The 23,907-nt window shown below is 39.1% G+C and overlaps 1 protein-coding gene across 3 annotated transcripts in view; it reads right to left on the reverse strand.

Moving 5' to 3' along the window:
- Positions 1–23,907, reverse strand: part of pde1cb (phosphodiesterase 1C, calmodulin-dependent b) — a 108,998-nt gene that overhangs the window by 60,738 nt on the left and 24,353 nt on the right. For all 3 annotated transcript variants that reach the window (XM_042428106.1, XM_042428105.1, XM_042428107.1), the window contains exons 2-3: positions 20,293–20,343; positions 19,363–19,528 (exon numbers count right to left, since the gene is read on the reverse strand). In XM_042428106.1, the coding sequence (XP_042284040.1) occupies positions 19,363–19,528; positions 20,293–20,343 (217 nt within the window). The remainder of the gene's footprint in view (positions 1–19,362; positions 19,529–20,292; positions 20,344–23,907) is intronic.

The following is a 23,907-nucleotide window of genomic DNA, read 5'->3' on the forward strand; positions in this document are numbered from 1 at the left end:
TGGAATGGAAAGTTCGATAGGTGCAGCAACAGTAACTAAGGGGGGCGAGGTTTAGTGAACAAGAGCAGAGGTTTAGTGAGCAAGAGCAGACTACAGTAGTGACCATGTGATCAAAAACCAATAACCAAAATAGTAACAGGCATCCCTCCCTTCAATCCCTCCATCCCTCCCTCTGGGAAGAGGGCTATCGCTCCCTCCATCTGCGTGTGTGAGGGGTTGTCCTGGTGTGTCAGTAATGACAATGTCCCAGTGTTCCTCTCTGCCAATTAGCCCGGCCGTAATTACACAGACACATATGGAGCTGTCAATCACCCGGCTCCTCCACACAGGAACTCACCCACCCAGCATGGAGAGTGAGAGAGACAGAGAGACAGTGACACAGAGAGAGAATGAGAGTTTCCAACAGCTAGCTCTATACCGCTCCAAACGACCACACACTGTGCCAATAAGTAGCATGAGGAGTGTTTCGTTCAATTACTCTAACTGTGCGGCAATCCCCCAGTTCACAGGAAAATGCCATGAAACATGAAAGCACTAGAGCAGCGCCCTAGCAACCTATGTTTGTTTAGAGCTTCATTTGTGGAGTAGTTACAATTTCCTTATTTACTAAGTTAACACAAATTGAGCCAATGCATTCTCCAGATTGTGGCTAGAACTGTTGTTGATTTAACTAATTGCAGCAAAAGAAGTGGTGTGTTTAATGTAGTAGTAGTAGATGTAGTAAATCCTGTCTTGTAGTGTTATTATTATTATTTGAAACTTGAAGGAAATGGCCTGCTGAAATATTAAGCAAAACAAAACAGCAAACATTCGGCATTATTAAATATGTTTATCTGTCATTGTTATTAAATATCTTTATTAATTCTTCTAGATCTCAATGCAGCTTTTGACACTGTCGACCACACACTTCTCCTCGATCGCTTGACACGCTGGATGGCATTTCTGGGACTGCCCTTTATTGGTTCCATTCTTACATTTCAAAGAGATGTTTTGCTGCTTCCATTGGCAGCTCATCCTCCACACCTGCAAATATTTCTCATGGGGTTCCACAGGGTCCAGTTTTAGGCCCACTTCTTTTCTATCTTTACATGCTCCGATTGGGAAGAATCAACCAAACTCTTTTCACTGCTACACAGATGATACTCAGATCTACCTCTCCCTAATTCCCATAATCAGGCCAATGTAACTTGATTACAAAACTCCAAGATATTAAAGGCTAGTTGGCTCATAATTTCCTTCAGTTAAATGAGGACAAGACAGAGATCCTACTCTTGTATGATGTGGCCCCCCACATCATACTACTGTTACTGCCCAGAACCTCAATCACCTCTCTGCCTACATCAGACCACATGCTAAGAACCTGGGTGTTATATCCACTAGGCAGGTAAAGTCTGTTGTAAGGTCCAGCTTCTTCCAACTCAGAACCATCTCCAAAATTAGGCATTTCTTATCACCCTCTGATTTAGAAAGAGTCATTCATGCACTAATATCATCCAGGCTGGACTACTGTGACTCCTTCTACCTAGGTATCTCTCAGGCTACCATCTCCCAGTTATTAACAAGATCCAAGAAACGAGACCACATAACCCCTATCCTCGCGTCTTTACACTGGCTCATTTCAGGATAAACTTCAAAATCCCTCTAATTGTCTACAGATCTCTCCATGGTCTTGCCCCTACATATATCTAAGAACTTTTCGCCCCTTACAGCACCACCAGACTCCTCAGATCCTCCCACCGTGGCATGTTGGCCTTGCCCCGTTCATGGAAAAAAAAGGCCAGGGACAGGGCTTTTTCTGTAGTGGTTCCTTGGCTCTGGAATAGGCTGCCAGAGGCCATTAGACAGGCTGAGTCTGTTAATGGTTTTAAGATGCTTGACCTTAAGACCCACTTTTATTCTCTGGCTTTTTTTGTTTTTTGTTTTTAGCCTGTTTTTATTTTATCTGATTCCTTGAGTTTTAAACTTGTTTTTATTTTTATCTTGCTTTCATTCCACAACATCTGTTACGCATTTATATGTCTTTATTCTTGTATATACATACATATACACTCACAGGCCACTTCATTAGGTCCACCTGTGCAATCTAATGCAATCCTATACAACAGCTGTGCCATAAATTCTACATTTAAGAAGCTTATACATTTTCAATTGTGTTGACATTGTCAGAAAGGTGATAATTCTACTTTCTGTTTATTATTGAGGTTTTAGTGGGTGGTGGTGTATTGGAGTGCATTATATTGAATGGTGTTCCTAATATTTTGTCCACTCAATTAACATACACGAGGGGGGACAAAATATTAGGAACATCTTTCAATATAATGCACTCCAGTACACCACCACCACCAACCACTACGACCTCAATAACAAACAGAAAGTAGAATTATCACCTTGTATATGTATAATCTTATATGTATAAGCTCTGTATATGTAATGTATAAGCTTCATAAATGTAGAATTTATGGCACAGCTGTTGTATTGGATTGCATTAGATTGCACAGGTGTACCTGATGTGGCCGGTGAGTGTCTTTGTGAAGCACTTTGGTGCAAAACATATTTGTTTTTAAAGTGCTATATGAATGAAATAAGTATGAGTAAATATGAGTAAAAAGTAGCATGAATATCCACTATTTGTTATTTGAGTAACGTGTGCCAAGAACTGCAGTGGTCAGCTGTTTACAGAAATGACTGAGCCTTTTTTAAAATTAGACTCTATATGTTGAACCATTTTTAAAGATTTATGTCTTCAGTAGGAAGGGCTTGGGGCTGAGGGCCACAGACAGGATAAGGAAGTCGGAAAGTATTGGGGGATGGAATAATGTATTATTAGTTTTGGTGTTTTCATAGATTTCTTTTCCTGAAAATGTCTGCCGGACGTCCCACTTTGCTCTACATGATAGATAAATGTATACTACAGTACAGGTTTACAAAGCATTGGACTTGGCTTAGTTTTGGTTAAAGGCTTACCATCAGTGTATAAAAGCATCGTATGTTTTATTTGTTAAAGGCCCCTTCACACTGTGTGATTTTGGGCTGCCTGAGACGAAAGGTGAAAATCATAAGAAAAACGTGGTGAAATCTTTGGTCATCAGTCCACATGGGTGGTCCGCACTGTGAGACACGCACACCAACGGCCAATTTGGAGCTTTGGCAACAGCTTTTGGCACAATTATGACAGTGCTGCTATGCTCCACATCGACAAGCAAAGTGTGACTTTTCGCAAGTGCAATTTTTAAATTTAAAGTTTAGGGGGAAAACATGCATATTTTCCTTAAGAGTGTCAGGAGCATGCATAGAGTGGTGAATATGGATGATGTGATCTGATGACGTGACTCTGCTTTCACATACTTTTTTCTATTTACATCACTACGATTCACCATATATTCATTGCACAATCTGACATGCCCAAATTGGTATCATGCAGTCTGACACAGATTGTGACCAAGATTTTATTATGAGCCACAGTGTGACTCTCGCACAGTGTGGCTCATAATAAACTTACATGGTCATTGTCACACAGTCTAAAGGCACCTTAAGTTTATACTTAGGGTATACTATCTGATACTATCTTATCTTAGAGCTGGGACATTTAACCACAAACCACAAAAGCACCTGGCTAGTTTGATTTCTAGATCACACATATTGGAATACAAAAGTTGTTTTTGTCATTTGCTCAGTTGTCACTTTTACAGATTTGCAAGGTCTCTTGGGTCCTAAAGCCATTCAATATGTTCTTTGCATCAGAAAAAATAATCACTGGGGAAGCTGAAAAGAATAATGGACACTGCTGACATGTTTGAGATCAATACAGAAAGATCTTTAACAAATGATACTTAAATCTACATTAGCCACTCATCCAGTGGCATTAATTAATCCCTGCTTTCGTGCGTGTGCATAAATGCATTTGAGTCCCAGTTAATAGAGAGTCTGATTTCCCTTGAGCATCTCTAGCAGAACTAAACAAATGAAAGTTTCATACTGAAGTAGATAACATGGCGCTTGAGTTATTTGTCAAGCTTTCAAATTCAGTGAGTTGTCTACGGTTCCAAAACAACTCTGTCCTCATAATTTCTATCCAACAGAGCGCCAGTTATCTGGTAATGATGATGAGCTGACACTTGTATCAACACAAGAGAGAAAGAGGGAGTGAAAAAAAGAGTATTTGTGAATGTATACAAGTGTGACAAGGTGTGTTTGACTGGTTCAGCTTTGCCTTGTCAACCTCAGGAAGGAAGTTGGATGAACAGAGGGGATAATAATGATAACACCCATAGCAATAATATAACAACTTTAATTCAAACTGCACTTTCATAGTTACAGAGTGTTTTGCAAGGCAAGCAACAATGAATAATAAAAGACAGAAAAAAAGAAGAAGGGTTGAGCAGAGATGGGGATGAATAGGAATGAGGGATGAGAGGATGGAGAAAGAGAAGGATGAGAAGGAGGTCCAGAGTCCCAGCAGCAAGTCTTACCTCTGGGACGTCTTCTTGTACTTCCGCCTGCCAGAGAGAACAAATATTAAGGATAGTGAGGCATCGATTGAAATGTTACTCTTGTAATCTATGTTGAATTTATTAGGAATAAAAGACATTGAGCCTCATGCAAGAAACACTCATACAAATAGATTTTATTCCTGGCACATGTTAGTGATTTCAGAGAATTTGTTGTATTCAAAAATGTTCTTAAAATTTTCTCTTATGTATGAGTAAATACAGATCAGTCTGCCTTTCTTCAGATGGTAAAAAATCATTTCACTAAAGAATCAAGATGCCATTATCTGAATGAATTTAGAGTTTAAATATGAAACTAAAAAAAATAAAATAAAATATATACACTTGACACTGCCCACAAATGGAGCTGAACAGGAAGCCTTATATAGCAATTTAGGGATGTTGATTACGCAAATGATTAAATTTTATGATTAATTTTATAGCCAATTCTACTCATGCGTAGGTAGCATTCATCGAGTTGAAACAAATGATTTACAACAAATTTGGTGCATCTGACCTTGCGGAAACAAACCTCACAAAAACAAGTAAGGGGTTTAGGATACAATTTTTCTTGCATGAGGGCAAATATAACTCCGATAACAGACATCATCCCAAAAAATAAAAATATACGATGTGTGAATTTATAGAAAATATATGTAAATAAGTTTTTTGGGATAACGTCAGTTGCAGCAGTTATAATATTTAGTTTTCTACACACACAATAAGTTCAATAAAGAATGCAAATGCTAGCAATTACTTATGCAGATGAGGGATTTAAGAGAGGTGTAATAATATGCAAAAAATACCTGCATACACACACACACACACACACACACACACACACACACACACACACACCAATCTATCCATCCCTGACATCCCACCTACTTTACTTTTACACACACATACATACACCGGGAGCCTACACATTAAAACACACCTACTATCACTTACCCTAACATTTGGCCTGAAACACACCCACACCTCCATGAAGAGATAACAGCGTGCCTCTAAAAGCTGAATTCATATACACACACACTTAAGGCACTCATAATAGAGAAGTGGAGGGGGGGAAGGATGGACCCAGTGCCGTTCGACTACAGATGTGGATTTAAATTCCAGTCAGGCAGAATTCACAGCACTTAGCTTGATTTGTTTCTCAATCGTTTTCTGTATCAATCTTTCCTGGAGCTCAGTATGAAAGTGCAAGCTAAGGAATTTACTCCATGAAGAAATGTTAAGAGCTCCCTCTAGATTAGTGAGGGAAAAAATCATCTTCACATTAAATCAATCATCTGGGGTCCATCAAGTGATTAAAATTAAATAGACATTAAGTATCACAGTCAGGTGGTTGTTCTAAAGAGTGCTGGGCATTTCAAACAGGGTAAATGGTACATGAAAAAAGAAAAGAATATAGACAACAAAGGCACAAGAGACACAGTAGATAAGGATAAATAACAAAATGGAAACCAGAATCTCTGGGAGAAACAGCAGTATTGATATTTCCTACTCTCCTCACCTCCTCTCCTATCCTTTATCCCACCTTTTTGCCCCTTCCCCCCTCTCACTGAGATTGCTTTGCCTCCACATCTGTGTATGTGTCAACAACACAGAGCTTCTTCTAATTAGATGGCTTTAATGCAATGTCCTCAGCATAATGAGGATGTGGGTTGAAAGGGATCATGGAAATTTCATGTATTATTGTAATTATAAAGGTCACAGTGAAGATATTAAGCACAATCCATGTCAGAGTTATTTTTGGGGGGGGGTATTTTTAAATTACTTTTTAAATATCTTGTTTCATGTATTTTATCTTATTTCATTTTTGGCCCAGGCCTCATAAATCAGACGTCAGTGTCATAACGTGGTCATCTGGCCAGCTTGATCCTCCTTGGGCTAAATCTAAGTTGGTCTTCCTTTAAGGGAGCTTTCTATGATGAACTGTTGATCAGGTGATTAAATAATTCATTGATTTCCATTAATCAGTGGGTGACGGAGAGGTCGGTCTGTCCCAGTGATCTAATTTATTAATGGAAATCTATTGGAATCCATTCACCGATGCAAAAACATAAAGGGGCAATTTGTCAGAGGAAAGTGATAAAACACAACATGCTGTTCACGCCTTCATCAGAGGATGTCACCAGGCTTTAGACTACGTCATTGACGGTCGAGCAGAGCGAAAACTGTCCAAAGGAAATGCTTTCTCTGTCTATTCACGGATGATTGGTGCACTCTGTGGAGTATACTGTGCCAGAAAGAGTGCTGCGATAGCCATCCAGCACACACACACACACACACACACACACAAACACACACACACTCACAAAAATCATACAGCTGCCAAATAAATCTCCTAGGACATTGGTTCCCATCCTTTTTCCTTAAGGGAACCCTATTCTATCATTGAGTAAACTGACAACCCCTAACGAAGTGACAGTGATTTCCTTATATTTTTATCAACATTTTATTAAATTCTCTATCTGTATTTTATATATACACACACACACAAACACACACACACACACACACACATATACATATACATATACATACATATACATTTTTTACTATATACTCAATAGGCTTCTTTCTGACAATTAAATATTTTCTTCTCCCTGATGCTTGGCCATTGTTCTATTAGCTCTATGATTGTTTTAATTATATACTTTTTCAATGCAGGACGGGGCTATTTTTTAGTGTGAAGGCTACGTGAATATAGCTTGTATTTATGTCTTCATCGTTATTATCTATGTGAGGTTTCTAAGAGAAGTTTATCTCTTAAATAACAATCTAAACTTTAAAAAATAACACAGAAATTAATGACATACTGAGATATACTGTATGTTAAAAAAAACAAGTTTTCTTACACTCCTTAAAATCAAAAAGGCCTCGTGACTCCCCCGTGAAGCTTTAGCGACCCCTACTGGGTGCCGGGCCCCCAGGTTGGGAACCAGTGTCCTACAGCACATACAGTAAATGTCACCAAGCCGCCACATACACACTCAAACACACATCCAATCCATATCATCCACACGAGCACATACACACGGTCAACCTTTCCCTGTTGCATACACATACATGTACTCTGCACTGACAAGCCCTCTCTATTAAACACACAACGATATACACTGTGTGAACTGTCAACATCTGTGGGGGCTGCCTGTCAGTTGGAGCTCTCTCTCTTTAGATGGAGGCTCTTTGTGAGATTAAAGGCTAATGTGATCCCTGACACGCAACAGGAGCCCTCAGAGCACCCAGCAGACTGCAGCGTAGCCATGATGAAAAAAAAAAAAAAAGAGGCTCAGGCCCCCTAGAGTTCATCTCACTCACTATCCATCAAATATCCACAAAGACAGATGGTTATGATAGCGTATTTATGACAGTGACCAAATGGAAGAGACAATGTGAAACTAAATGTGGCAGAGGATGATAGTGAGGGGAACCCACATATTGGGCTTTTGACACAGGAGAGAGAGAAACAGTGGATAATCCTAATCATGGAACAATGGATATATTGTGACATGAAAATAACCAAAAATAAATTACAGGGATTTGAGAGGAGAGGAGAGTGTGAAAAAAGGCTGATTGCTTCACTGCAGAAAATTGTGAACAGCCCCATGCACTGTTTTTTCACTCACTTGTCTGTGGTGCAGGAGGAAACTGCATTTCATTCAGACCTGCAGCAGTTACATTAGTGTGTTGTTTTGGTTTTTTTAAGACGACCCTTCTATACTAACACCGCTGCCTCCCCCCCTCGCTGAGTAAGAATGATGAGAACTAAAAATGGATAAAAGACAATTCCCACTTCAACTTGCATGTACAGCGTGTCAGGCTTTCTTCGGTCATAGAGGTGTTGATTGGTTACTGGATGTGAGAAAGTAATATTATAGTGGTGGGGTTTAAAATAAACTTAAATGGGAAAATGTAAAATGTGAAGCTCTTATTCATAGAGGAATAACATGGGTGTATAGCAGGTGAACACAGGTAAAATACTGCAACTGAGGAGATGAAGAAGGAAAACGAAAAAGCAAAAGCCTCACTGACTCACCCAAAAATACAACCATTCAATCATTTAAGTCCAAATTCATTGTCTTCCAATTTTACAACAGGTGTTTACTGCACGTTTCACCACACAGGCCATAAGCAAATAAAGGCATCAGCATCTGGTTTGTCATAAGAATACCGCTACACTGCCATAATTTCCCTGTCTCTTTAAAAAAATTCTGCTGCACTGAAGTAAGAAAAGTACTTAAAGTGACTTAAATAAGCATATTTTTCTGCATCAAGGCTTCAAGTGAGAACACTCGTCCTTGCTCACTCCTCCATGGTTAACACTTCTTCAGCTTTAATGTGCATTCCTTTTCCTCCCTCCTGTCCGATAAGGTAAACAAAACATTCAGAGTTGTTTAATGGAAGGAGTTCAAAGGTGTTTGGCTTGAGACATTCCTAGCTCTCTATCTATTTTTCTCTCTTCTTTATATTTTCACTCTTTTATCAGTCTATCCTTGGTGAACAAAGCCAGGCTTTTATTATGACACACAAGCTCTTTCTTGTATCCTTGCTGCATGTTTCTTTTGTAAATCAGAATGTATCGTATTTATCTTATTTTAAGCTATTTAAGATCAATTATGACAGATAAATTCACACATGATTATTAACAGCTTAAGTTATACACTTATGCCACTCATGCAGAGGCACACACACACACACACACACACACAACATTGTTCCACAAACTTGTTGAAAACAGTAAAAGTGGATATACTCACAATCCCCGGAGCCTGAGCCAAATCTTTTCAATTTGTTCTGGCTGGAGGTACTTCAGGGCCGTGCTTTCAAACTCCTCGATCTCTTTGGTGGGTGACTCCATGTCAAAGACTCACAGGGTTCCAGATGTGCCAACAGGAGATCACACAAAAAAAAAAAGTTTAATCCCTCTTAAATCTGAGTGGCGAGGAAGACGCAACACCGAGCAGAGAGAGTTTGCGATATGGTGGAACCCAGGACGTGACAGAGGTTTCCTCTCTCTTCACATTTGCACCCACAGCTGCGACAAACCCTCCGTCATCCTTCCCTTTTTTCCTTTCTTTTCTCTCCTTTCTCTTGTTTATGTGAGAGTGTGTGTGACTGAAACTCAGTAACACTCAGCGTGCAGTGCAGTGCTCAAGTGGCTGTGACAGTCGTGAAACAGCCCTGCTGTACCTCTTTCCTATCTCCCTCTCTGTCTCTCTCATTCGTTCACTTCTCTCCTGTGTGAGCACAGGGGTCCTGAAGCCGTGCCATGCTCTCCCAGCAACAACGGGATGCAGACGGCAGGGCAGCGCAATCCGGGATTAACACTCACTGCCGAGCTCTCCACACAAGAGGGAGGGAGGAGAAACACCACCAGTCAAAGAGAGGGAGGAGTCTGGTTGATAATGAGAAACCATGTTATGCTTCATCCACTGGAAACCAGAGGAAGAGAGGGAGGAAAATGAGTGAGGAAGGAGAGAAACAGGAATGAGAGATATTTAGGAAACAGATGATGAAGGTATGAATGCCCTGGATTACAATAATACATTTATGGTTGAAGATGAGATTAAACCGAAAAGGCCTTTCCTCAACAATGACACAGCTTTTTCTTCTCTTTTTTACCATCTAATTCATAGATACTTTTACATGCAGTTGCTTATTTCATCAGGAAGATAAATGTCAATGTTTAAAGTGATGAAAACCTTCACTGCAAATGCTTTAGATCTGCAATGTAGATAATACATTTGTTGTACAACATATCAAATGTCAAGCCAGGCAGGATTAAATAGCGTGCAGACAGTGCATTGACACTGATTTAACTGAGATTACACTGATCCATTGAGAGCATTCAGGCCATTCCATATTCAATCCCCACCAAATACGAGCATTGTAATACATTAAAATGTATTCTTCTTTCTTTTCCTCTCTCTCACTACATATACAGTACCAGTCAAAAGTTTGGACACACCTTCCCATTCACTGTAACACACCACAGCGTCCAGATGCTACATTGCTGTCCTCTGTGGTTTTATGGGCAAAAATGTCCTTTCCAATTCATTTGAGATTTGCAGATAATGTGGCAGTTAGCGGGGCAGTATCAAATTCGAGACAGTTTTATGATACTCACAGCCATATAAGCCATCAGGACACACTGGTTTCTGCATATATAATGTGTTATATTCCATCCACCATAAAAGCTGCATCAGTAATTGCATAATTACACAAATGTAGCTGCTGAGTACTCTATTTTTCTGCTTTCTTTTTCAGTCAATATATTTTCTTTCCATTACATTTTCCCACATCTTTCACTGATAGTGACTTCAAAATCTTAGGCTTCCTGTCACTCTGCCTGACAAGAGATATTACATTATATAAATATATGTGTGTGTGTGTGTATATATATATATATATATATATATAAACTGAAATATATTCTATTAAAAACTTTTTTTAAGTTTCTCCTTGTTCCCCTCCTCTTTAGCTAACTCATACCTCACTGAACGTCTAGTAAAGACCCACAAGAACATACAGCTTCTCATTTTTCTGCAAGTCCAAAACTTGCACGGATGACTCAACCCAGAGCGCCCCTCCTTTCTCCAAGCCCCCTACCATACTCTCAGGTCTTTCAATTACTTGATGCAGGATGCAGAGATAATGCCAGGGCGCCACCTCAAAGAGGCTCCTGCTTTCATCTGCTGAGATGGGTTCTCCGTGAGGAGGGAGGAGAGAGGTTTGCCTGAGTGCCATGAAGCCTGCTGATGTTCTCTTCAAAGGCGCACTTGTCTCTTTCTCCCTCCCTGTCTTCAGCTTTCAGTTTCTTTCTCTTTCTGGCTGCCTTTCTTCAATGCACTCTTCATCATTGTTTTTTCCCCCCCTATTTTGTGGAGGTATGGCCCCCAGGAGAGCAAAAGCCACAGCCAGAGTCGACAGGTCAACTTGAGGGGAAACCAAAACAGTAACTTCACATTTCACTGCTTGCTGTTCACAGCTTTACACCCCAGGGACTTGATGTACCGTGTCATCATCTGTAAGTGTGACACCGCACAAGGTCGAGCCTGGTGAGAAAGGTTCTGTCAAAAACACTGCAAGGACTAGGAAGGTCAATTTCAGCTGCATTGCACTCAGAATCGAGTGTTGACACAAAAAAAGTTAAAGTGCATAGTGCTGTGAAGAAGTTTACACAGTCCACACTGACCTCCACGTTAAACTTCCTGCACTGGCACTGGATGTTGGCGTTGGACTCATCCCCATCTGTACTTGTTAAATATTATCTAATTAAGTAAGTAATATCCATTGAGAGAATGATGATAATAGATCAGTCATTGCCACTGAAGTGGATCTCTCCGTGACATTTGATTGACATTGACATCTTTCATTAAAAGATACGTAATTACCTCAGAACACTAGGCTCTAATATTGTACTTGAGGGTTAAAGTGAAAACATTTATAACATCCTACATTCGCAGGGGGAAAAAAAAGCTCTCCGATGCATAAAATAGCAGGATCAAGAATGCAGCCGTGTTGAGGGAGATGGGGCCTGGAGCCTTTGCACCCAAGGAATCTCACAGAATACTTTAATTACATTGCCAGCTGATGAATGAGACACCTTGCAGGGAGAAAAGCACAACTGTAGTAATGTGGCTTATTTGGACCACTGGATTGGGCACAAGACAACAATGTTGAGCATGTGATGAAATATTAGGAATACACAGAGGTCTTTTGCTTGTTTCTCATTTACAAATTACACGTTGCTGTTGCCAGGGAATCTGACCGTGAAAATTGAGAGTAATTAGCCATCTGAGGGGGATATTAAGCATACAAAATTCATCACATGGTCACATTTTAAAACAGAGCTCATAGGAGGAGAAGAAAATACAGCAAAATGTGAATAAAAGCTTTGCCTTAAGGGGGACTACACAACAATAATGTATGTCTGAATGAGTGATTATGAAATAGACTGGAGTTTACACATGTTGCCAACATTTTACTCAATTTCAAGACCGATGAAGCAACACAAGAGGCAAAACTGATTGTGTCCCTTCAGATAATGATAATCAAAATATGTCCTGGATTAATTGCTATCACAGCAACTGTTAATAAAAAAACACCTAATGAATCAAGTCTTATGAAAATGAATTATTCGTATGACTATGACAGAGGGACTTGCTGGAAATTACACTCTGCTAAGGTATTCTTGTCACTGTGCTCAGGCTCCCTCAAAGCTCACACACTGAAATCAAGACATTAACAGGCCCGGCCATTTGGAGGTACATGAAAAATTCAGATCTCATTTAAATTTCCGAGCAAGTCGATAAGGACATCTATGCATCAAAATAGCAATCGCCTTAGCAGTAATGACCACATTTTGGTGAAGACCATCTATCACAAAATATGATTTCCCCATCTATACTTCATTTCTCTTTTTGTATTGGATGTAGTGGAGATGGGAGGATGGGTGGGAGAAATTGAGGGCACCCGCCCATAAAGCTATATTTATTTGCAGTGATGGAGGTGGAAAAATACCCCAGAGAAGACACTTCCTATTACTTCATCCCCAGAGAGATATTCCTACAGGTCAAAGGTGATGCATCCAAAGCCAAACCGAGGACCAAGGTGAGGGGAAAAGCAATCAGACTTGAATATTTGAGTAGCATGGAGGCAGTTTGCATCTGTGTAGCCCTTCTTTTATACATCTGTAGTTACAGAGGTCCAACTGTTGCTGCAAAATGATTCCCTCTGACCCTTAATTGAGATTTTGTTAGTATTATGATTATTTTCTGGCATTTATGTTGGACTGAAGTATATGTTATCTAACCACAGGGAAGAAAAAGTCCAGCCTGCACAGTATTTATATTCACTGACCTGTGACATCAAAGCGTTAAGTGACCTATGGGACAGAAAGACCTCACAGCAACAGAGGCCTGATATACCGACGGCTTACCAAGTGCTTATTTATGGCTAATATGTTAGCAAGCAACTGCCTCCTTACACTAATACTACTTCAGCAGATGCAGAGCAACAGGAGTATCTAATTGGAGTCATGTTTATGTATGTTATGTATGTTTATTTTGTCATCTTTAAGCTCTATATTTTTGCCTACAAATACTCTGGCTTGCTAAATGCTAAACTGTCTACTATTTAGGTGGAGTGTAGTAAGTTGTCTGAGCTTGTTAGTTGGAGATGCCACCTACAGTTTCAGGAGAGCGTAAGTGAGAGCTGTAGGGAGGCAACTATGTAGTCTAAATGCAGACTGGATAACCCCATGCTAAAAGCAGCTTAGAGGTGTAAATAGCTGCAGGCTTGGGTGTTGCTTTTCATTAGGATTGGAAGTACTAAAGGTCCTGACACAAAACATTAGCTATTTGAGTCACTGTCAATATCAATAATATCACTTAAAGTACCCCTCCACTCAAAAATGTGCTTTGTTTTTGTTACTTCACTTGGATGTTTGAGCTTCATTGTGCAGAATGATGTAGCCTTTGCTCAGAGTTTGACCCTAGATGACTGTTTTCACATTAATCTGCTGAGGGAGGAATGTTTTTTTTTTTGAGCTCATATTAAATCTGAGTTTAAGACTGTATTTACAAGCAGGATTTGTGACATTCCAACTAGTTTGGAGCCAATCATGGTCAAGTGTAATGTGGAAACTTGGACTTGTGTCCAGCAGTTAAACTTTTGAAATGAAAGATAGTTGCATATTCATAGATTCTGGATTATTCAATGAGGGATAAGAGATAGATTGTATATATATATATATATATACATATATATATACATATGTTTTATATGAAACATGTCTGAAGGGGTATCTTTTTAATGGTCTTCAATTCTTATATGACTATCAGACAGGTGAAATTGTTGTAGTGCCATCAGTAATATTTGTTCATACCATCATTTAGATGGTCAGTTTACATGTATTGTCTTCAACAGTCATTCAAAGGCTAGTTTTCATGAGTATAAAGTGCTCATGTCTACATGATACTTACTCTGTCTCGTATCTCTGTAGTAAGCAAATTATGGCTCTCATGCAATATGGCCCATGATAGATGGCAATTTTCTGTTCAAGAGTTCACCTCAGGGTCAAGGCTCAGCAACACCACGCTCTCTGTAACTCACACAACTAAACATGATAAACATCCCGGTAAATTTATGCTGCACAAACAAAATACCGCCCCCCCAAAGTGCCTCCCAGCCTGTAACTCCTCTGATCCTATTACTATATTAACTTGACAATAAGATGGATGCAAAGCAGTGGCAAAGCCTACAAAGAGCGGACTATTCATGTCATGGGTGACCAGTTTGCAATTCATGTAGTGTATTTAAAGGTTGCTACATGGGCAAAGTGAATACACTGTTATTGAGTGAGGTCAGGAGGTAGGAGGTAAAGGTGAGGGCAGATACAAAGAAATTCCCTTAATGTATTTTCTGCCTGTTTGTGAATGCCATTAAAGAAAATGGACTGATCTTATCACGGCAGAGTTCAAACTAAAGACACTTGAAAAAGCATGTCATTTTAAAATAAAGATATTATAAATCACAGTATTTATACAGTATTTTAGTCTTCAGTGAGCTTCGCTAAGACATTGAAAATCGATTTTTATTTCTCAAATGAAATATGTGTTTCTATTCATCACACTTGTAAATAATAATTAACTACACACTCATAATTGATTAAATCCAGGGTGGAGAAACCCCCAATGTGCCTCTGTTGATCTATACTTCAATCAATAACCAAGTTATTTTTATTAGTGAAAAATTACAGGCTGCACACAAGGGAATAGACATGTTTATCAAAGCAAAGGTTGGAAGCTTTTATATAACCCCAAACAGCATTTACAGTATATACTGTATGTATAACAAACCTACGGTAAGGAGAGTTCAGATTTTGGACAACTGCAGATAAATATATCAGTAGAGGGTTGGCACAGTTACAATTTTGCTTCCTGTTGCTGGAAACAGTGTTCATTCTTATATAGTATATAGCATAGTGTGTAAAAGCCTCATCTAGAGTTATGTGGCGTCGTGTGGCAGACAGCAGTGATACAGCTCTTTAACATCATAACTGTAAGGTCACGCCTCAATCATTTTGATGAACAGCTCTGCCATTTGTCCATGTGCTTCCAGTCACACTGGCTGGCGGAGGCTCATTAGCCTGCTAGTGGGGCTAGTGAAGGAGGTTGTTGCTGTACAGGGGATGTCAGTGGGGGTCTGTGAACCTGCAGCCGCAGCCAAAGAAGAGGTCAGCCTCTGAAACCATAGGCTGCCACGAAAGAGACAGTTGCCTTAATCAACTGCAAAGTTCACAGCTACACACGGGATCCAATTAACTGGCAGATAAATCACACTGATGACCATAGAGCTGAGTTTGTCTGAGTTTGAGCCTCGTGTGCATGAATGTTTGAGTGTTTTAAGTGTGCTAGCTTTGATGCTACTGTGTGCAGCTATGTTTAAGATGACAAAAGAATAAATTGCTATTTTTGTGGTGAATGAAAACATGCAAATTTACAAGGGTATTAAGATACATTAGTCACTGAAAATTAGCAACACATACGATTATATTGTCAGTTGTCACTGTTTGCTAAGCTACTTGTCACTTTTTTTCTGTTCAACAGACACATTTTTGTTTTTGACAGACACCTTTATATTCTCTCTGCCATACTATCAAGCTGTTTTATAAAATAAATCTTATGTGGTGGCACATTATTAATATATTTTTCATTATTTTTTCAGCAATTTCCCCTCAATCCTTACTTAGTTATCATGCATTAATTACCCATTTTATATGTTGAAGCTTTCCACTAATACCCTTGTGATTAAACTGGGACTGTTCCAAATTATATTATGTTTGTTATAGTATTACATTACATATTTATCATACATTTACAACTGCAAGTTTTACTCTACTCAAATGGTTATTTAAAACGTTGTTACGCATCTACAGGTCCCTCATCAGCATCAAATCACAATGGGACATTCACTTGTATACAACAGCAATTAGTTTCTAATTAAAAGGTCATTTTAACTAATTAGTAATAACTTATCCCTCACACAAAACATTTCCGTTCCTCTTCTCTTGGGACCAGAATGAAATCACCCTAATGGCTTTTTGTGCTTTCTGTGTTTTACCCCTTTAAAGGCTGGCTGGAAGTTTGGCTTTCACGGCAGAGCTGTAAATGGAAACTAAAACCAGTCAATCGATCAAACTGCCTGTCAGATGAGAGGCAAGTGTTGATTGAAATGATGGTGAAGATACTGCATCATAATCACATGATCCTCTAAATCGTCTGCTTCATCAGTAAGCAGAATGGAGACAATTTAAAAATACATTTACATGTTCAGCGTATAACTGAAAATGTAAGTTAGTCACTGTTAACGAGTCCTATCACATATAAATTGAAATTGGTTGAGTGAAGTGATTAATACACAAATTATAGTACTACTTCTTGTTATAATAAGACGTAAAATATTGGAATTTACAACAAAGCAACTTGTAAATTAACAATAGTGACAAGCAACTGGCAGTAGTGACACTGCATAAATAGCAAGCAGGTTACTAGTAGCAAACTGGGACTGCTTGTGGATTGTAGTAAACAACAGTCTGTCATACACAACTCCATTCAAGAAAATCCTGATTTCACCTTCTGCATGAAGGCATCACATAGCCCATTCAATAGCTATCCAGTGCTTTAAAATGCATAAGGCGCCCCTAATGAGCAGCAACAACAGCATGACTCCAGCTGCAGAGATGAGTCAGCATGTTTATACACTATGGCTCCATATTGTTTTCTGTCCCTCACTGTGCGACTAAGCATGCACTCAACTGTATTGTACCGGCAGCTGTAATCCTAAAACAAATTCAGCAGCTGCTATGTATCTGAAGTATTAGGCAGCCATTCAGCTGAACCGAAAATGGACAGAAAAAAAGGTAAAAAGATACTTAAGCAGCTTTGATAAATAAAGAATAACTGGAAAGCAGATACACGGCCGAGCACATTAGATCAGCCATTTAGAGGAGAAAAGGAGGAAGGAAAATGGACATTGGCGTTTAATCAAATGGTGCGACTCAATTCTTCTAAATTTCATCATATTCACCTAGAGCACTGCTGACTTTTACCTTCATTCAACCCCAGTTCATGACAGTCAATAGCTGCTGTCCTTTAACTCACTCACTCCCTTCCTGACTGCTGCTGATCATGTGAACCCTCTCCATCCTCCAATAAAATCTAATTATCATCGCCTGGGGGATAACAGCCAGCTCTGGCCTCGGAGGTGACACAGTAGTTACATCATTTTATGGATTACTGCTAGTTCCCGGCTCATTTAATCACCCTGTACCACAATCTTGCCATTTGTCATTCAGTTGTAGATCCCCGCAACTCCCTGTTGATTTGCCCTCTATTAACCACTGTTGGCCTGGCTGAGGACATCCCCTGACCTCAGTGGGATTTTCCCAGACAAAGACTTAAGGAAAATAGCAGTCAAATAAGCCCTTTTCTATAGGCAACATTTGCTCGTAGTTTCCAGAACTCACCAGCTTGTACTCATTTTTTACAAGTCAAAAGACTTGAACAAACAAAAACTGGCAGGTGGGGTATTTTTTAGCGTGTTACCTTTATTTAAACTGTTAGTGCTACTGAAATGAATCTTTCTCTTTCATGCCAAAAGACAGTTATGCAAAATGTTCAGCCTCAGCCAAAGATTTGGCAGCATTTGGCATTTGTGCTTGGCATTTCTTCCCCACCTTGCTATGTCTTAATATATGCCACTGAAATAAGTCACTGTCTCTGTGAGCGTATGAACTGTTTCCTCTATGAAAGGTGAGAGTGCTTTTAGCTGCCCTGCACTGGCTATGTTTTTCTTTAAAATCTAGGCTGTAGCTTTTAAATGAAGGAACAGGATGTGTCCAGTCAAGTGGAAAACTTTCTCCTTGTCACCACACTACTCTGGAAAAAAAAAAGGACTTGTGTCCAGGGGGAGACTATGGCAGAGAACAACAGCACTGTAATTTGAGATAGCATAGAGAAGCACCAGAGAAGAGGCATGTGTTTACTGCAGTGAGACTTGGAACGTAGGAAGAAAAACAAAATGAGTTAAACATGGGATTCCCACAATCTCTTACCACCTTATGCATTGCTACAGAAACAACAGAAACAACAAGAAAAAACAGTCTTTCCAAATCCACTTGCCATAACTCCTTGTCTATTTTGCATACAATCAAAAGCTTGCTATCGCATACTGGGTGAATTTTTAGTATCGTCTGACAAATGCTCACTTCTCGCCACCTGCGGCATTTGTAACAGTCTCCGGAGCCATCAAGGTTAATTGGAATCAGGTGTTAAAAGACGTTCAATATTCTAAAAGTGACAACGAATTATGTTAATGGTGGTTTGAAGTCCTTGTTATCAAGGTGGAATCAATCATGCCCACGTCCCTTGAGGTCAGCAGCCATACATAACAATTAGCATTGAGTATGTGCGCGTTTATGCATGCATGTGCGTGTATCAAGAAAGCTAAATGTCAGACAGAAGATTATCCTCTCCATCGAAAGCAAGCAGAGGTTCTACTTCAAATCTTGCCAACTTGATAATCAAAGTCACATTAATCAGCGTCCAAAAATACAAAATGATTGCACAATGCAGATTGTATGCGTTGCCTTGTTGCCTCCCACTTGAAAAAGGTATATCGACAGTATGCAAATTACACCTGTATTAATATGTATGTCTAGTATGTATAGACCTGGACTCAAGTATCAATGTCACACTGCTGCTTGACATATAGTAGGATTCACTCCATGATAATTAACAAATAAAACACTTTAACTTTTATTTTTCTTTATCGCTGAAGCAGCCCGACAGCAGCAAACCTGATTGCAGTTTTCTCTGTGGCATCTGGTTCATCTGTTGCAGGAAGATCGTCAGCCAGAATCTCCTCAGGACTTCGGGGGTCATTCAGGGGGGCCTTCTGCTCTTTGCCTTTGATCCCCATCCCTGCCGTGATGGCGTTCCACAAAGCACTCTGGGACTTTGAGCCTGCAAAAAAAGAAAACAAACAAAAGAGAAGCCTCAGTGTTGTTACATGTATTTTGTATGGTGCCATAAAAGAAGCTTTCATTTGTTTTCCAGGTGGCAGTTTGTATACGTTATTGAACAATAAACAGAGTTCTAGTATCTCCACTGAATGTGCAGTACATGGCTTTCAGGAGCTCAGTAAGAGAGAACTGAGTGCCTTTGTAATGCTGCCCCCATGTGGGTGCATGCCGTCAATGCTAGTTTTTTTTGCACATGATACACAGAAGTGATGGCTGGGTTCAGATGATCGGGTTTTATCAGCCTTAAATCAGCTCATAAACCGTTTTACAGAGATGTTAAGGTGTCACGTGAAGTTAAGATGTCATAGGTTAGTTTTCTATGTTTAAGACAATGGAAAGTGCCACCTGACATACACTAAAAAGAGGCTTAATCATTAAAATACACTTAATACAGTCTTTATTTACATTGTTCAAGATGAAATCTGTTGACGTTGAAGTATGTAGGTGGATTACTTTTAGTAACAGCAAATATATTTTCTGGAAAATCTTGTTCTTAATTAACATTTATGCTCTGGTAACAAATGAAATTCCATTGACCTCGATTGTACTGATGTTGTCAGAAGTTTCTGCAGCTGATATCTCATTAACTCGGGGTGAAGTGACCCCTTGATACTGTGATCTAAAATGTGAAATAATTTTAAATGAATGATGTGAGTGAACTTACTCATAATGAAGTTTAACTAATACAGTGTGCATTACACTTACGTGCAAAATTGGCCAGTGGTCTGGCGGAGCTTTCACCATCTTCATTTGCCACTGGAAGGGAAAAAGTAGATGGAATGGGGAATCAAGAAAAGCAAAAAAACATGGTTTGTACGAATGCAACTATGAATCTATGTTTATAATGTTGTTACAATACCTTCTTTGAGCTGTACTCTACAAATACAAAACAAATAAAAATACTAAAAGCTATTTCATTTGCCATTTTCACACAAGTAGTAAAAATATACATATAAATACTTAATATCATAAAATCATCATAAAACTTGATACTTTACCACAAAGAGCACTGTGTTTCACTGATTTGGGTGATGAGCAATTAAATTTTTATGAACTCTCTCATCAGGATTTTGGCAGCTGGACAGTCAGAGGACATGTTTAGAGAGATTTTAGTATTGGATTTAGTATTTACTTTTGGAAAATGAAAGGGAAATGTCCCCACCCCCAGAGGAAATTACACTCCCTATTCATACATATAGTATGAGTATACATGATTAACTACTAGTAAAAACAAAGCCATCCCTTCCTGCACATTATTTTAGTGTGGATCAAGAAATGTTTTTAATCCTTACATGTCATCACTTCATGCAGTTATGTGCATAATCAGACAAACATGCAGCACATGAGTCTCAATGGCTTTGACATTTATTCCTCTTTCAATATACGTTTCTATGTGTATATTGTATGTCTATGTTTTAATATATCTTTCTTTTTGAGATTAGACCAAAGAAATGGTGAATCATGTCCATAGAAAGCACACATGCAATACAGAAAGAGTCAGGGAGGTTGTTTACTGTTCCATTAAACCCTAGAATTGGCTTGAAGTGTGATGTAAGTGATTGTGAAACTACTATAATTGTTGCTGTCACTTCAGAAACTGGTGCTTCTCCTGGAAACTCTGCCTTCTAAACACTGCAAACAGTATGTCGAGTTTATAGAGACGGGTGAAATAAACCTCACATCCAGTCAGCATCAGCAGTGTTGTGGACAAAAAAAAAACACTTATTGATGACAGATGTGAGAGGAGAAGGATAAGAGTCATTCAATCAAAAGTACAACAATTACAGCTAAGTGATGTGCAGAGGGGCATTTCTGAATGAACTTGTTGAACCTTGAACTGGTAGAGGAGGGCAAACAATGCTGTGATCCAGTACTGTCAGAAATAGAAGACAGGTCACCAACATTGCACCAACAAGAAGTGAACAACCGTGTCCGGTTCCAGTTGTTGATCACTAATGGTATGGTCAGAATTAGGTATGAGAGGATAAACAACAAAATACCTGAACAGGTGTTTTCATTGCTGCAGTCAGTTTTTTGGTTTATATATTCCACAGGGATTAGGCTTCACAATAATCAATGGCAACCACAATGGCTCAATATTCAAGCTGTTTAAGTGCCTCAAGATGCAGTTCCTCTATTTAGCCACTAGATGCTGGCTCCAGTAAAGTCAAGAAAGTTTCCTCTGACATTAAGTAAACAAATGTTTCCCACAAAAAGTTAATACCTCATAAACTTAATTTGTGTCATGGTAGTGATTTTGAGAGTTTGAGGCTCAAATAATTTGCAAATTTTTACACTAGGAGAGGGTGATGATACTCCATTTATACATGTTCTTGTGTACATAACCATCTATTTAAAATCAATCATGTATTCCAGCCTGATTTATCAAAATTTACTCACTATGGATTTGCCTTCATTTCCAAACACATTTCATACATTGTTCTTCTTGAAATTCTGTGTATAATATTGGAGATGCAGACAAAATTGGTGATGCAACTGTTTGTCAGTCCAACAGAGACATTTTCCATGTAATGAAACATATTTTATCCACTTTGTAGTATTTCATGGACATATATATGTGAGGCTCATCGAACAAGAGTTCCACAAAGTCACATATTTCCATATTTTAACACTTTTTCTAAACTATTTCTATGTGAAGGCTAGTCAGGGAATTATGTTTCAGGGTTTTCCAGTGTAATCAGCAGGACTAACGCAACCCACATCCCCTATTTGCAAAAAGGAAGTCATTCCACAGCAATTATGTGAAGAGACTCAGGCTATTTCTTCAAGTCAAAAGCCTCACTTCACAAAACTACTGCAACTAATCACTATGACACTTCTGAATTGTCAAGATAACATGCAATGTAGCCCATAACTGCTATAATGTTGAAGCCAAGATGAGTCACAGATTCATTGTGACTCTATTGTGGGTTTTGAGCATTAAAAGTGTGCAGGGGAAAAGTAAAATATTCTAATTGTTTTGGATTGTGTTTCAAGTCTTAAAGATAATTAAACCATAACACTTATGTGTGTAGGGTCTTTGCTCATGAATTAGCTCAATTTCCCAGATTCCTCGGTTTTTCACATCACGGACCCAGCTTTCAGCCACCATTGGTCACTTTTGCATGTGACCCATGACATCATCAGGTCAACAAAAAGGGCATACAGCCAATCAGCTGTCATTTGGCTTTAACAGCTGTAGCGACTTTTGATGGACTGGTGTCTGCACACATGTTCACTGTGCAAACACTAATAAAGGCTCACAGTTATCACCTCCAGTGCAGCAGTGTTTTCTCTCTTCAGCCTGTTACCTGATTGACAAACACCTGCACATGAATAAAAACCTGCATTCTGTATTTATACTGTGTACCAGGTCCTGCTCAGAGGCACAGGAACCATTTTCTACTGGCAGAATACGTTTGTATTATTTATTCATTATTAACGTCTGTATTTATTGATATTCTGATAGTGAATTCATTATTTAACAACCCAGAATATGGTTAGGGTGTTTCTTGAACACTGGAAATTATTTATTAATCTAAATGTTTCAGGGAAAATCAAATTTATGTAACTCATATCAAACCCGACGCTCAGGGATTTTCAGCCTCACATGTGACTGAACAGAAATCATGATAAATTATGTGAAATATAAATGTGTCTAAAATGTGTTTCTTGCTGACAGACTCTTCCTTACTTTAATTTTATCCATAATAAAAGTTAACAGAGGAAATAACAGGTGATGAAAAGAAAATTTTTTCTAATAAATGAAGAAAGCTGTTTATGGTTCTTTTGCTGATCAGACTGACAAGTAAAAGTTGTTAAACTAGATGGTAAATCATAAAACTAAAAAACTAAAATCTAAATCTTGGGAGTGATACAAGTCAAGTCAATTTTATTTATATAGCACCAAATCACAACAGAGTTTATCTCAGGGCACTTACAGTTGAGTTTAAGCAGTAATTTGTCTCCACTCAGTGATGTTGTGATGTATCAGATCGGTCCAATCAGCTGCAGAATCCAATCAGTAACTGATTTCCAATCCAAGGAGGCATGTCAGCCAGTAAAAGACTTCCATGAAGGCTACTCTCAGAGATCCCTCCACACTCCTCAGCGCAGGAATAAGAGCTTGGAGACTGCCTTCAAAATGGTGTACCAGAATGACTTCTGGTTCAAGCAAGGATTAAGGAGCGAGGAAAGATCAAATAAGAGACTTGAGAGGTACCCTCTCTCTTTCCGGCCTCTCTTCTCTTCTGCAACGTCATTGCAGCAGGGGCTGCACCTGCCCCTCTCTGCGGCTGCAGCCTGCAGCTCTCTGACCCC

Source organism: Thunnus maccoyii, chromosome 12 (assembly GCF_910596095.1).
Source record: "Thunnus maccoyii chromosome 12, fThuMac1.1, whole genome shotgun sequence".
Lineage (NCBI taxonomy): Eukaryota > Metazoa > Chordata > Actinopteri > Scombriformes > Scombridae > Thunnus > Thunnus maccoyii.